The sequence below is a fragment of the Helianthus annuus genome, chromosome 11 (genome assembly GCF_002127325.2).
Source record: "Helianthus annuus cultivar XRQ/B chromosome 11, HanXRQr2.0-SUNRISE, whole genome shotgun sequence".
Lineage (NCBI taxonomy): Eukaryota > Viridiplantae > Streptophyta > Magnoliopsida > Asterales > Asteraceae > Helianthus > Helianthus annuus.
The window spans coordinates 1,049,267-1,064,275 of NC_035443.2; the positions used below are offsets into that span (position 1 = coordinate 1,049,267).

General features: G+C 40.4%; 1 protein-coding gene across 3 annotated transcripts; it reads right to left on the reverse strand.

Moving 5' to 3' along the window:
* Positions 1 to 395: 395 nt before the first annotated feature.
* On the reverse strand, positions 396 to 10,054 carry LOC110889075 (DNA-directed RNA polymerases IV and V subunit 2). Of its 3 annotated transcripts, XM_022136574.2 has the most exons (9): positions 9,824 to 9,962; positions 9,692 to 9,747; positions 8,020 to 8,517; positions 7,333 to 7,545; positions 5,960 to 6,846; positions 5,044 to 5,335; positions 3,520 to 4,473; positions 2,737 to 3,008; positions 396 to 1,096 (listed from the first exon to the last, which is right to left on the reverse strand). In XM_022136574.2, the coding sequence occupies exons 3-9, from the start codon at positions 8,497 to 8,499 to the stop codon at positions 595 to 597; spliced, it is 3,600 nt and encodes a 1,199-aa protein (XP_021992266.1). In that variant the 5' UTR covers positions 8,500 to 8,517; positions 9,692 to 9,747; positions 9,824 to 9,962; the 3' UTR covers positions 396 to 594. The 3 variants fall into 3 exon arrangements, with proteins under 3 accessions (XP_021992266.1, XP_021992265.1, XP_035835363.1); XM_022136573.2 differs by lacking the exon at positions 9,692 to 9,747 and having other exon boundaries at positions 9,824 to 10,054; XM_035979470.1 differs by lacking the exons at positions 9,692 to 9,747; positions 9,824 to 9,962 and adding an exon at positions 8,802 to 8,820.
* Between the last annotated feature and the right edge of the window lie 4,955 nt (positions 10,055 to 15,009).

Consider the following 15,009-nt stretch of genomic DNA (forward strand, 5'->3'; position numbering starts at 1 on the left):
CAAAATCCTGAGTTTTTCTAGTTTCAAATATTTTATTATAAAAATTAAAAATAAAATAGTTGAATAACTTATTATAAACAAAAATCTTGATCATGAAAACTACATGTAAAACATTGTGATGATATGAAAAGGTAGAGATGTTTTTTTATTAATATAGGTAATTTAACCTACATATGTGTAGGTTATATAAAAACTGGAAATTTTTCACATTTTGTTTTTAATTCTAGTGTGAAAAACAATAAATATTACATTTGTAACATTTTCATTTACTTTTTAGATTTTTAGGATTAAAAAAATGGGTGATTCATTCAGCGTGCTCTCACAATATTTAGTGTTCAGCATAAAATTTTCCCCTGTGTGTGTGTGTGTGTGTGTGTGTGGGGGGGGGGGGGAGAGATCAACATGCCTACATGTTATGAATTTAAATAATTTACTGACTTAACACTAGAATCATAAAACAACCAATGGCAAGGTACAACTAAAACTGCATGGAGTACAACTCCGAAACCGAATTTACCTAAACAAGACTTGTTCCTACTTCACACCATTCTACCAAACATTAAATAAAGTTGCATACCATAAGCTACACCAAATCTAGCATAGTTCAGTGTCAAACTTAAGAGAGATCCCCATACTGAAGAGCTCTTGAGACAATAACTTTGCGCCATACGGCACGCTTACCTTGATCACATCCTCCACAGAATCACAAATCCGACAATACGGCCCGCGTATCTTATGTCCCCCCGGAACCGACCTCTGGATCACACTTGCCATTCTCTTGCACCTTCTGCAAACATGCATCTCCGAACAGTCACTCAGAGTGAAAAGACGCTCGTGAAGGTTAGCCGAGGCTCCATGGGCTATGAGGCAGTCCCGCTCCATCTCACCGAACTTGATCCCACCGAACCGTTTCCTGTCTGCCACTGGTTGTCGAGTGAGAGGGTGTACAGGGCCCGTGTTTCGAAACTTCACTTTGTCTTCGGACATGTGGACCAGCCTCTGGTAAAATGTCGGTCCTATGAAGACAAGAGATTTCACCATATCACCGGTTCGTCCGTCGTATAGCCTCTCGTTTCCCCATCTCGAAAACCCGGCCCTAACATTTGAAAGAAAAAGAAGGCTCGTTAACCACAGTTAGTTAAAGATATGACGTTCCATTCAGAAATACACGACCATGATAGTTTTGACTGTATAGGTCAAATGAGGTAACATTCAAGTCCAACAAACATGCAATTAACGTGCTTTAAGGTCCCCTGTGTGACGTGGCGGTGAGGTGGCGTGATAAAGCCCCTAGGGGCTTTATACCACACCCTGTAGCCTTATGGTTTCTCTAACCGATTTAACAAGTAAGCTCAAAAGATTAACATAAAATAAAATAGCACATGTTAAAAGTCATCCTAGTATATTTTTTTATCGCATAACATTTCCTAAATCATTTTATTCGAAAAAACAACAGAATTATTAATGAAATGATATAATATATACTAGTAAAATTCTCCCTGCGCGTTGCGGCGGAAATTCAGTTGGTATCGGTAACCCTAAAAATAAAGTTGATATGACCAAAAGGATACTGGCACGTATTTTACATCGATTGGAAACCATAAAACAGTACACTGGCACCAGTTCAGATAATGCCGATTGCTACAGCTTACGATACCAAAAGAATACTTTATTTTGAATAAAATTCCATTTCAATTTATAAAATATACCGGATTGTCGAGAAAACAAAAATTAAACACACCTGCATATTCAACTTTTTAAAAAAGTTAACAAACACAATTTATTAGAGAAAAATCAAATTATATGAAAGAGTAAACTGCCATTTTGGTCCCTGAGGTTTGGCCAGTTTTGCCACTTTAGTCCAAATCTCAAACTTTTTACATCTAGGGCCCTGTGGTTTCGTTTTTGTTGCCATTTTGGTCCAAATTTCAAATTTGGCCAGATTCCCCAACTTAAACCCCCTATTTTGTCTTTATCCTCAGGGGTATTTTGGTCATTTAGATTTATTATAACTCAAATTTAATAAATAATAATGCCACTGCCAGAACAACAACAAGCACCACCACCACCACCCCCACCCCCACCATCGCATCATCCCCACCACCACCATCCCACTGCCGCCAACCCTCCCAAACCCAAAACCCTCAAAAACCCTCACATAACTCAAAATCTCCGACAATCAAATCGGCGACCAAACCTGTTAAATCAGCAGTGAAGAAACCGCGGAGATGAAGGGGTTCCGTCAGATCGACGGCGGAGATGAAGGCGGCGACGTAGCTGAGGTGGTTTTGGAGATGAAGGCGGCGGCATAGCTGAGGTGGATCTTCAGTGGTGGTGATTGACGGAGGTGATTCATAAGAACAATAAATCCGATTCAGGAGGAGGTGAAGGTGGAGGAGGTGAGGGTGTCGGGGGTGGCGGCGGTGAGGGCGACGGTGGTGGTGGTGGATCTTCAGTTTGCATAAGAAAAAAAGTGTTACATGTCAACATGTTTCGACTAGTACGAAAGTGATACATCATACATTTGACCCTATCCATCACCTATCTAGCCCATTCTATGATTTTATTAAAGACTGCAAATCGCATTTCAATTTGCATAAGAAATACTAGAAATCACAAGATTATAATAAGTCGCAGCAAAACCAGAATCTATTTCTGAACTCAGAAACTAAAAAGACGATTCTAGAATCGAGATGTTGAGCTCAAAAAACGACAAGAGAGAGTAGTGAAGTTTACCTGTGAAGCTGAGCGGTTATGGCATCCACAGAGGGAGAAGAAAACGGGGTAGCGTATCGTTGTGAACCGCCCAACGCAATCCCCTTACCCAGGGCAGATTCCAGCATCTGCCCGGGAGTTTGTCTTGAAGGGAAAGCGTGCGGGTTTATTACAATATCAGGAACGATTCCTTGTACCGTGAACGGAAAATTTTCTTGAGCTTCCAGATAACCCAAAACACCCTTTTGCCCATGCATACTCGAAAACTTGTCACCAAGACATGGCGAACGGACCTAAAACCAACCATTCCGTTAGCGATTAGCAACATGACAAAAATAAGAAATACTCACACTCAAAAAATAGAGTTAAAGGCAATTTTCGTCCCTGAGGTTTGGTCGGTTTTGCGACTTACGTCCGAAGGTTTGTTTTTTCCTCATCTAGATCCAAAAGGTTTGAAATCTTGCCATTTTATCCGGCTCGTTAACTCCATCCATTTTTCTCCATTAAGTCAGGGGTATTTCCGTCTTTTTTGCTAACTTAAAGGGCAATTTGGTCTTTTTCACTTTATGTAAGACTGAATACCACTGAAAAAGACCAAATTGCCCTTTAAGTTAACAAAAATTACGGAGATACCCCTGACTTAACAGAGAAAGATGGATGGAGTTAACGAGGCGGATGAAAATGGCAAGATTTCAAACCTTTTGGATCCAGATGCGGAAAAACAAACCTTTGAACGAAAGTCGCAAAACTGGCCAAACCTCAGGGACGAAAATGGCATTTTACTCAAAAGTATAACTACATTACCTGTCTAAGAGATACCACCGCAAAGTTCTGTCCTTCATCATTTGCCGAAAGCACGACCTTTTGAACCATCCCTCTTTCGGTGTGCTTCAATTTCACACTATGATCGGATCCCCCTTCTGTAAACTTCCCGATCACTATATCACCGCTCTGCAAATTAGCACCGATAAACGGGAACCCGTCATCGTCCAGACTATCAACCCGTCCAATCTTGCTTTGTATCTTCCCGAAGTTGATAGCGTCATCCGACTTAACCTTCTTCCCTAACGCTTCCTTATTATCCACTTCTTCCTTGTAACTTCTAATATGTTCCGACCGAAACATCCCGCGGTCTAAAGACGCGCGGTTCATAACCAACGAGTCCTCTTGGTTGTACCCGAGATGCACATTAACCGCCACGATGGCACACTGGCCGTTGTAGAATTCAGGTCTCGGGATCATACCCTTTTGAGTTTGACCAAGAGGTTGACTTTTTTCGAGACAATCAGAAAGCACGGTTTTGAAAAGAGGCCTTTGAGGGTAGAATAACTGATGAGAGAGTGTGTCCATTCGGATATCGGGATTTGTGCTTGAGTACCCGATCGCTTGCTGACTGTGTTTTTGTGATTGAAACAGGACCCTTTTCGCATGATCGTGATTAGCAAAGGGGATAATGCCGCAGCTTAAACCTAACATAAACGACATGTCGAGTTCACAATGTGTGTATTTTCCAGGGTTATGATCGTCATTTTCGAGAAAAAGATATTTGATGTCCCATGCTGTGCAGCAATCTTCTTCCTCTTCGGGTCCGATTAGTTCAACGACTCCGTTATCTAGAAGATCTTGGAAAGAGTAACCTCCGCCCTTTAAAAGTTTGATTTTGTGCAAGTTTTTGACGACTAAAAGGGGACGCAAAATTCTTCCAGCATCGGAAAATATCCTCACTTCTTTATGATTCGCATCTCTTTTTATTTCAACCTGCGACAATTTAGAGGAAGAAAAAAATAGAGATTAGATCATTCTAGCAAGTCGAATAAAAAACTTAGCAGAATGGATTGAAACCCAAATTGTTTGTGTTAGTTCGTTTAATACATAAATGAACACAAACAAGAAATTTCGTTCGATTAGTAAAATGAACGAACATGAACAGAGGCCACGTTCGTTCATTCGTGTTTGCGAACGTTCAATAGCGTGTTTGTTTATGTTCGTTTGTGTTTGATAGTTCATTAGTGTTTTTAGTTTTTATATTTTATTAAAATAATTCAAAATTCCGACAAGTAAAAATATTTAATAAGTATCAGTGTATTATATATTATGTTCATGAAACACTCGTTTGTTTCCATTTGTGTTCATAAACATCTGTTTGCGTTCGTTGCCTAAAAATTAACAAACGAACACAAACACGCTCATTTCCTTAACGAGCGAACACGAACATAAACTCTCGTACAGTAAGTGTTCATTAACAGTTTGTGAACACATATATTTCATTAACAAACAAACAAACGAACACGAAGACGAACAAGCCATAAAAACATAAGAGAAACGAACCTGAGGAGGAACTTGTTTACTACGGCGCTTGCTCCTGAACTCAGCTACAAACGAAGCAGAATTTTTGCAATTCCCGACCCAATCACCGTTCACAAAAATTCGGTCCATTCCGGAGAGTGAAGTTGAGGTATCATCCACCAACTTTTCCATTCCACACGCTGTCAGTATATCAGAAAATTGTTCCCGGACTGTCGTTGACACAAGAGCAGTCCCAGCCAGATTCTTTACCAACCCGCAATTTTCACCGTCAGGGGTGGAAAGATAGCATATCTTTCCCCAGTGAGATGGGTGTCTACATTCACCAAACAAAAGATTGTTAACCGTTAAATTATATTAAGTATCCAAATTCCAAAATCTACTTAATATAATAAAAAAAAAAAAAAGGCAAAGAGAGTAAGAGACAAAATATGACTTTTTGAGGTTAAACAAATGTCGTTTTGACTTCTGATTCTAGAAATAACTAACATGTAGTTACCAATTGAGTTAACTGACATTCTTGAAACATGCTAGTTCCGTCCAAAAAGCTAACGTCTTTTAAAACTCACTGTTTAATGTAGGGTAAAAACGTCATTTTCCTTTTTTATAATAGAATTTAAAAAAAGGGAAAATAAAAGAAAACTGGAAAATGGTGTTTTTACCCTTATTAAACAACAGGTTTTAACAGACGTTAGCTTTTTGGACGGAACTAGCCTGTTTCAAGAATGTCGGGGACGCATATGTAAAAAATTTGGGACAAACCACATGGACGAAAATGGCAGTTAACTCCTATAAATTTGTTATCTTATAAATTTAAAGCCAGCATTTGCTACCTGTAATGAATTATGGTAATTCTAAAAAAACATATTCTATTTGAATTTGAGAAATATTTGTTTATTATTATGATTAATACACAAACAATGTATTCCCAATAACTTACGGGTATCTTGCATCTCCAGCCTTGCCGGCATATAAAACCTGCTGACGGGTTCTCCGCATATCAGCGATCATTTGCAAAGGATTTGCCCTTCTAAGTGTAGCCACCACACCAGACGTCTTCTCCATGTTTTTCAACGGATGTGACCACGAACCCGTCGAAAAAGCCCGCGAAAGCCCATTTGTAATAATTGCAGCGTCGAAATAATGCTCTATCGGTTGTACAGTTCGATCCGGATAAAGATCCCTTTGCATCGACTTCACCATTCGCTTCTCCGCATGTTTAAGATGAATTTTAAGCTCTCGTTCAAGCAACTCGCCAGCCAGTTCCAACCGTTTGTTCCTAAAATCATCTTTATTGCAAGTTTTTCTTCGACCGACATAACCTTCTAGAAGACATTTCACCATATACCCAAGATACCGAGCTTTTCTACTAAAGCCGACGATATTCGGAAATAAGTAGTTCTCGATACACTCTTTGACCGACTCTTTCGGTGGAAATCTGCTTTCTTTGAGAAGTTTTTCAACATAATTTAGCGCGTTTCTTCCTTTACGAAACTCATCGCATTCCTGATCAGCGGCGTGAATCGAAGCAATTAAAATATTCACGATATTTCCGTCCGTAATATCGGCATCGATCAGGTCAACCACTTGTTTATCTGACGATACCCCAAGGGCGAAAAAGAGGATCCATATAGGCATATCCATCAAACTTAACACGTATACCGTTATCACTTGTGCTCCACCTACAATATCTTCGATTTTCGGAGTGTCTGTCAGTTTTACGTAAACCCTTTTTCTCTTGTGAACCGAACGGTATGTCACTCGCCAATTTGGAGTACCTGACACCCAAATTCTATCGAACCCGAGCTGCTCTTGTGCAATGAAAGTCTGCAATAACATTTTTGAAACTTAAGTTTATTGTAAAGTGATTTATAATATTAACAATAAGCAGAGCAAAATGCCATTTTCGTCTCTGAGGTTTAGCCAGTTTTGCGACTTTCGTCCAAAGGTTTGTTTTTTCGCATCTGGATGCAAAACGTATGAAATCTTGCCATTTTCATCTGATTTGTTAACTCCATCCATTTGTCTCCGTTAAGTCAGGGGTATTACCGTATTTTTAGACATTTTTTTATTAAACTAAAAACACTATCAGAAATAAAGTCAACAAAGGTGGAACGTTATTTCTTAAAGTGTTTTTAGTTAAGAAAGAAATGTCTAAAAAGACGGTAATAGCCCTGATTTAACAGAGAAAATGGATAGAGTTAACGAGTCCGATGAAAATCGCAAAATTTCAAACTTTTTGGATCCAAATGCCGGAAAACAAACCTTTGGACACGAAAATGACATTTTACTCGAATAAGCATAAATGATCACCTTCTCGGCTCCTTTGATTATGAAATAGCCACCTTGGTCATAATCACAATCGTCTTTGTCGGCTCCGCTCATCCAGCACGAGTCGGATTTAACCATCACGGGAATCCTCCCGATATACACTTCTCGCTCCTCGGTATCTAAGATTTTCTTGTCCAAAAACTTCTCTTTTCCAGTTTTGAACTTGTCACTTCTAACAAGCTCTTGAGTATACACCTATAATTTTATATAATTACCACATGTTCACGTATCAAAGCGACAACGACAAGCATAACGAGTCAGACAAATAATCACGGTTTCAGGACTTTGATTGCACCAAAAACATGAAATCAGATATAGAGTAGGGATCCTAAGAGAAACGCATGGTAATTGAGAAATGTGAGAAGCGTTCTGGACCATACATTTTCTCTAAGCCTAAAAAAACAATTATCGGTAATCGCACCTTTTTAACTTTTTTTTTAATTATACACACCTATTTACACATATGTACAGAAAAAGGGGCGATTTAACCCAAAAAAATTTTGCATTTTTTTGCATTTTTGCTTACGAAAAAATGTGTTGTCCAGAATGCTTCTCACGTTTCTCAATTACCCTAAAGCTTCTAACATGATCCTAATCCATCAGATATATTCCATATGTTTAAGAATATAACTTATAAGAGAAATCAAGGCAATAAGGAAAAATGCGTACCACTTTTGTGAACTGAACTTTCATTCGGGATGAGTATGTCATATTTTGAAGACGCGCATGTCTGGGCAAGAACTCAAGGTATTCTTTACCGCTATCAGCTGTAAACTTTTCACCCGTCCAAAACCGAGGGTGCTCGAGAGTGACCTTCCCGAATTTCACCGAAGCGAATCTCCATTCATCACCTTTCTTTGAGGGATCATACCCTGGTTCAACAACAATCTCACCAATAGAATCGAAAACATTCTGAATTCCTACTTTGATGAAGTCGTTAAACGAGTTGATCTGATGACTTATAAGCCCGTAGTGTTTGAAAAAGGACGCTGATGCCCTTTTAGTAAAGTTCTTTAACGTCAGTTCGTCGAAATCTCTAACGGATGGTGCATCCATCATTTCATCGTCGTCTTCATCATCGTCGTTTAAGTCGAGATGTACCGCTCCGTTTGATGGCTTCTCCTTGTTGCTCGGTCCTGCCTCTTCCATGTTATCAGAATCTAGCACCTGAAACCAATTAGTTCAAGATCGGTGAAGCAAAAGACAAGAACTGAAGCAGGTTAAAAGCAAGTTCCCAATTGTCAATTGATTCTTAAGTCAAGATATTCAACGGGTGATGCTATACAAACAGTAACACCAACCCAAAGGTGTACACTTGGTTTTAAAAAGAACAAAGCGCACAAAAGCGACAAGGTCTAAAATCAAACCGCAAAGCACAAAAGCGGAGGGCTTTTCGTACATAAGCTTTATATATGATTTAATGTATAAATCGCTTAAATTAAATGTACAACCTTTTTAGCTAGATGTACAATACAGTGAAGCACAAAAACACCCCCTATACAAGAAGCACGCGCCTCAGTGGGATTCTTTTCCCAAAAAGCTCACTTTTTTGTGCGCTTCTTATACAAAGCTCGCCTTATGTTAACAAAAGGGCCTTGCGCCTAGGCGCGCCTTTTTAAACCAAAAGTGTACACCATACCTGCTGTCAAGTCATACCGGCAAAAAATGGTCATACGACAATAGTCACATTAGTCATTTTTGTGTCGGTCAAAAAGGTCATACGGCTGTATGATTTGCCATTTATAAGGCTCATATAAGGCTATACGGTATGGGAGTGGCTCATCATTGGAGGATGACCCTCCACATAAGCGCCACGTAGGATGGGTGTGAGGATGGGGCAAAGGGGATGAAACTAAGGAAATGGGGGATGGGCCTAAAATATATATATATATATATGAGTTGTATGTATATGTGTGTGTGAGAAGAAGGAGATGTGGTTTTGTCTTGTAGTGTGCGTCTTCAACGTCCAAACCCCGGCGTTTGGGACGACGACGGGCCTCAGGAAACGGTGTGCTGGGCGTTGGCGGGCCACGACGAGGCTGGGACGAGCCCCACACCGGAGAGCCTAAGCATTTTCTCCCTGTCGTATGGCCCATACGGACTATACGGCCAGTATAACATCTACTGTTTGTGTCTGTCAAAAAGATCATACGGCTGTATTCAATTTCTGAAAAATTGGTACGTTTTAGGGCTAAAAAAACCTAAGAAGACAAAGGTACAGCAAGTGAATGTACATCTAACACAAAAACCCCTATCAATTAAGCTCCATTTCAAAATGTGAAAGACACAAAGCATAAACAATTAAACATCCACGCATCATATGAAAATTATACGAAACTACGTCACATGCAATTCTACAACTACAGTTATCGTTCTAGCAATCGGATCTTCCAAAACCTAGAAGAAGACTATGAACAATTACGCAGTTGTTTATGAAATTGTTTGTATAAGAGAGAGAGAGAGAGATACTTACAAAGGTTGTTGATTTTGAAGAGCTTGTGTCGATTTCTAGGGTTTAGAAAGGGTCGTACAACTGAAATGCATACCAAAATTACAAATCAATCAATGATTTAAAATTCAAAGCCTCAAGACTGGTGTAGTACACTCAAATCCAACAAGTGTAAATATTTGGTGAATTACAAAATACAAAAATGTTTTTATTTCTTGCGTTTCCCTAGTTTTATACACAGTAAACTTTAGACCGCCCGGGGCGTTTTTTTTTTTTTAATTTTTGCATTATAACGCCCCGCCTACCATTACGATAGGCGTTATAGGGCGTGATTAAAAAAAAATGCCACTGGCGTTTAGATTAAAACGCTCCTTCAATCTTGAACCAACCAATCAACGGCTAGTTGCTAACGGCTAGTTGATTTAATTTTTTTTAACCTATTATATATATATATATATATATATATATAAACAACCAAAACTCATTCATTTTCAACAAAAACAATCTCAAAACCTCTCTAAAAAATTCAACCATTTTCAAAAAAACTTGATGGATTCTCCTAGTTCTTCATCCATGGTAAATTTTTACTACAACGAGTATTTTGCGGATGGCGATGGTTCGACCGATGAGGAGCTTGAGCAAGAGGCGGTTACGAGTGCTTGTCAACTAGCGGTGAGATGTGTCAACCATTCTCGTCGGCCCCAAGCAGAAAAAAATAAAAGAGGCTATGTTGAACGAGACCGACGCGCGGCACACGATCGTTTGATGAAAGACTATTTTGACGAGGCGCCGACATTTTCAAACGAATTTTTTAGGCGTCGTTTTCTTAATGAGTAAGCGGTTGTTTCTACGCATAGTCGACGACTTGGAAGCCAACTACGATTATTTTAAACAAAAACCGGATGCGAGAGGGGCACTTGGATTTACGGGTATCCAAAAGTGTACGTCGGCGTTACGAATCCTTGCTTATGGTAACACTACCGATATCAACGACGAGTATCTAAAAATGGCGGAGAAAACAACACGAGACAGCTTGGAGCATTTTTGTCGCGGTAGAATTCTTATACTTTACTTTTATTTATTTTTTTAAAACGACGGGTATGTTTACAATTATTTTTTTGAAGCTTATGTTTGTCTATATTTTTTATAAAGGTATAATTGATGTGTACGGTGCGCGTTATCTTAGAACGCCCACATGGGACGACCTTCAAAAGATCTACAAGGTACATAATGCTGAGCATGGTTTGCCTGGTATGATCGGGAGCATAGATTGCATGCATTGGCGTTGGGATAATTGCCCGACTGCATGGCGACGCCAACACACACGTGGTGACCAAAAAGGACCCACTATTATTCTTCAGGCGGTTGCTTCACAGGACCTTTGGGTTTGGTCGACTTACTTTGGCGTGGTCGGGTCATGCAATGATATCAATGTTTTTGAACAATCGCCGTTGTTAGAGGAGTGGATTTCTGGCAAAGCTCCAAAAGCGTCGTTTTACGCAAATGGAAACTACTACCCTCATGGATATTATTTGAGCGACGGAATTTATCCTAGGTATTCGATTTTCGTGAAGACGTATAGTGATCCTATTGATGAAAAAAGAGCATACTTTAAAAAGGTTCAAGAGTCTTCACGAAAAGACATTGAGAGATGCTTTGGGGTTCTTAAACAACGCTGACAATACTTGAGAAATCCTTGTCATGCATGGAGCAAGCAAAAAATGAGAGATGCTACGTACGCTTGTATAATCATGCACAACATGATTTTGGAAGACGAAGGAAAGGCGATATGCCAGAATTATGTGCCAGAAGCCGTTCAAGAGGAGCATCCACAGGCGTCAATGGAAGAAAGAGTGAATAATGCGCGAGAGTTGCGTTACGAACCGTACCATTCCCAGTTAATGGTTGATTTGGTACACCACGCATGGTCGGTTCGGTATGTACCACCTGAGGGAGAGGAAGAAATGGAGGACGAGGAAGACGAAGTTGGCGAGGGTGAAGAAAGCGAAGACGAAAACTAGTGTTTTTTTTTTAAATCGGATGTTTTTTTTTTATTCCTAGTATTGTATTTTTTTTAATTTAATGAAGTATTTAAGTTTAAAAAAAAAATGAGAAATGTTTGAATGGGGGTTATTGGCATAATGCCCCACTACGCCACTTTTGCTATAATGCCCCATTGCTGACTAGGACGCCACGTGTCGGATAATGCCCCATGGTGGGGGCATTATAACCCACTACCACTACACATGGTCTTAGAATGAATTGTTATTCGAATAGTCTCTCGAGTGAATATCCGTTAATTTTCTTCGTTAAGTTCATCTGAAATTACTTATTTACCCCTCCCTTAAAAAAAACAAATATGGATTATAAAAAGTGTGGAGCCCACCTTATTTACCCCTCCCTTATAAGGGTATCCGGGGCACAAAGCGGGGAGTGGTGCGGTGTCCCTATCCACCGATCGGGAACACCGCCGCCATCAAGGCGGGGACCCGATTCGGGGAAGGGAATCGGGGGGGAGTCACCGCGTTGAATGGGCACAATTTTTGAGGAATGGTCATTTTAACGGTCGAATTTAAAAAAAAAATCACTTTTTAAACATATATAAATAACCACACCATTCACTCATTTTTTATACTCTCAAACCACACCAATTTCACACATTTTTTATACTCTCAAACTACACCCACTTCACTCATTTTTTATACTCTCAAACCACACCCACTTCAAACCGAGCAATGGAGAACCAACCCCGCGAGGCCAAGAAAAAAACTAAGGGATGGGGCTCGCAACCGTCTCGTGGTGGTTCGAGCAGTGCAAGTGCACAACCACAACCCCCTTTCGGATACACTTCACAACCCCCGTTTTTTTTCCAACAACCTTCACACTCCTCCTTTTACAACACCCAACCTTCAACCCAATTTCGGATATTTTCAAAATTTGTTATCAATGGACGCTCTTCCTCAATCCCCCGCCTTCGACCCATATGGTTGTCGTTCTCCACAAGTTCCATCTACACGAGGAAATGTCGAACGTCCTCTACCTATTTACAACGACGAGGACGATGAGGTAGTGCCCGAAACTCAAAATTTGGGCGACGAGGACGATGAATATAATGTGGATGAAGACGCGGGCAACGAAGAAGATGACGCTCGGGATAAAAAGGGAAAAACGGTGAGCGGAAAATGGACAAAGGTCCAAGAAGAGGCGTTGGCGAAGGCGTTTCCGAACGGTTTTCAACATGTCGAGGCGTGGGAGGTCGTTCGAAAACACGACAAATGGGCCCAAGTCCCATTGTTGGGTGAGGAAGGGGAAGGTTCGGCACAAAAAAGAAAGCCCGTTGACGTGGACCCTTCCATACCCGACATGAACGAAGACCCCTCGCCACAAAGAACACAACGGCGAGACAAGCGTCAAGCGACATCGTCCGAGGGAAGCTCGGCCGAGTTGGCGGCACAATTCAAAGAGTACACCGCCATGAAAGAAGCGAAGCACGCGATGGAATTGGAGGCGATTGAATTGAGGAAGAACGAGAGTCGGAGGCTCGCGAGCTCATATCGGAACAACGCGAGACGATGAAAAACTACAATTACGATCGAGATATGAAAACATTCCTCAAGCCGCACGACGATGCTCCGCCAAATATGTTGCCGTTCATCCTCGCCCGAAAGCGCGACATCGCTAACAAGTACGGGTGGCCGTGCGATTTCTAAAATTTTTATTTTCTAGTTTTAATATAATTTTTATTTTCTAGTTTGAATGTAATTTTAATTTTCTAGTTTGAATTTAATATTTATTTTTATTTTCTACTTTGAAATGTCTTTTGTTAAATTTTATTTAATTTTTATTAATATTTTTTTATAAACATGCATAATTACAACAAATAAAAAAAAACCAAGTCCCCTAAGAGGGGAGTGCCGCCATCAATTTAGGGTGTTAGGAGAGTTTAAGAGGGGAGTTGATGTGGCACACGAGAATTGGTTATGCGTAAGAGAGGGGACTCCCCTCTTAGGGGAGTGCCCCTCTCACCCTAAACAACCGGCCACCCACCTCTGCCGCCACCCACACCCACCATCACCATAGCCACCCTAACCCTTGACCGCCATCTCCTCACCTACCACCTACCACCTGTCACCGACTCACTGTTCACTTTTCTTATTATCACCCAATCGGTTTCCCCCTTTTCACACCTCCACTTTGGCATCTCTGACTTGTCCACCAACTATTCGATTCTTTGCCTCGAAGAGTTTGATGTTGAACATAACCCATCAATACCCACACACGATGATGAATTCCACACATCTTGATCAAGTATACTTGTGGGTGAATCTGTTCTCATCTTCTCACACACAATAATCTTTGAATTGTCATCGAATTGTTCGGTTTGAATGTATGGGTGTTTCAGAAGCTCTACAGCGATCCGCCTCTGTTTTGGATCATGAATCAAACATTTACTAACAAAGTCCTTTGCTAGATCGGATACCCATCTGGGATTGTTGGGATTTCGCCAGAAAACGCGATTTTGTAAAGAATGGATCTGGGTCGCTAACGTCTGGCCAGGGTAAATCACCCGATTGATTTTTTTAAAAAAATATATATAAATAAAGTCCAGAAAACTTGTTAAGTTACATCAAAACAGATGGTAGACGGGCAACAAGCTGCGCCGCCAATCCTTTCTGAATTGCAAACCCCAACCTCCCGAACACAAACCCCTGCCCCCAGGGTTGAACAATTGGTGTGGATAACCCGTTGAACCCTCGTCAAGAAGTTAATGGCTTCTGGCGCTAGGGAGCCAAAAGTATGAAAGGCAAAATGGATAAAGACATGTTGGTTCTCTGCGCAAGCTTTAGCGTGCTTATCCACTTTCTTTGATTCTGCCTTTCTTGTGTAGACCTCACGGGGGTAATTTTGCCATTTTACATAGGTTTAACGGAGAAAACTAACGGACATCCACTCCAGGGACTATCCGAGTAACAACTCGTCGAACCACAAGGAACACCGGTGTAATTTCCAAAAGTTGGGGATTATAGGTGTTCTTTCTTTCTTTCGTATATGAGTACTTTGGGTTTAAAAATTTGCCACTTTCATACACTATCCCTTTTTTTCATGAAATGAGAAGCAAATACGTTGACTTAAATTGTCTGACAGAGTCGTGTTGACTTTTGACACATAGCTTCAACGCACCCATCTCAGCTTCAATTCACCCAAGTCTA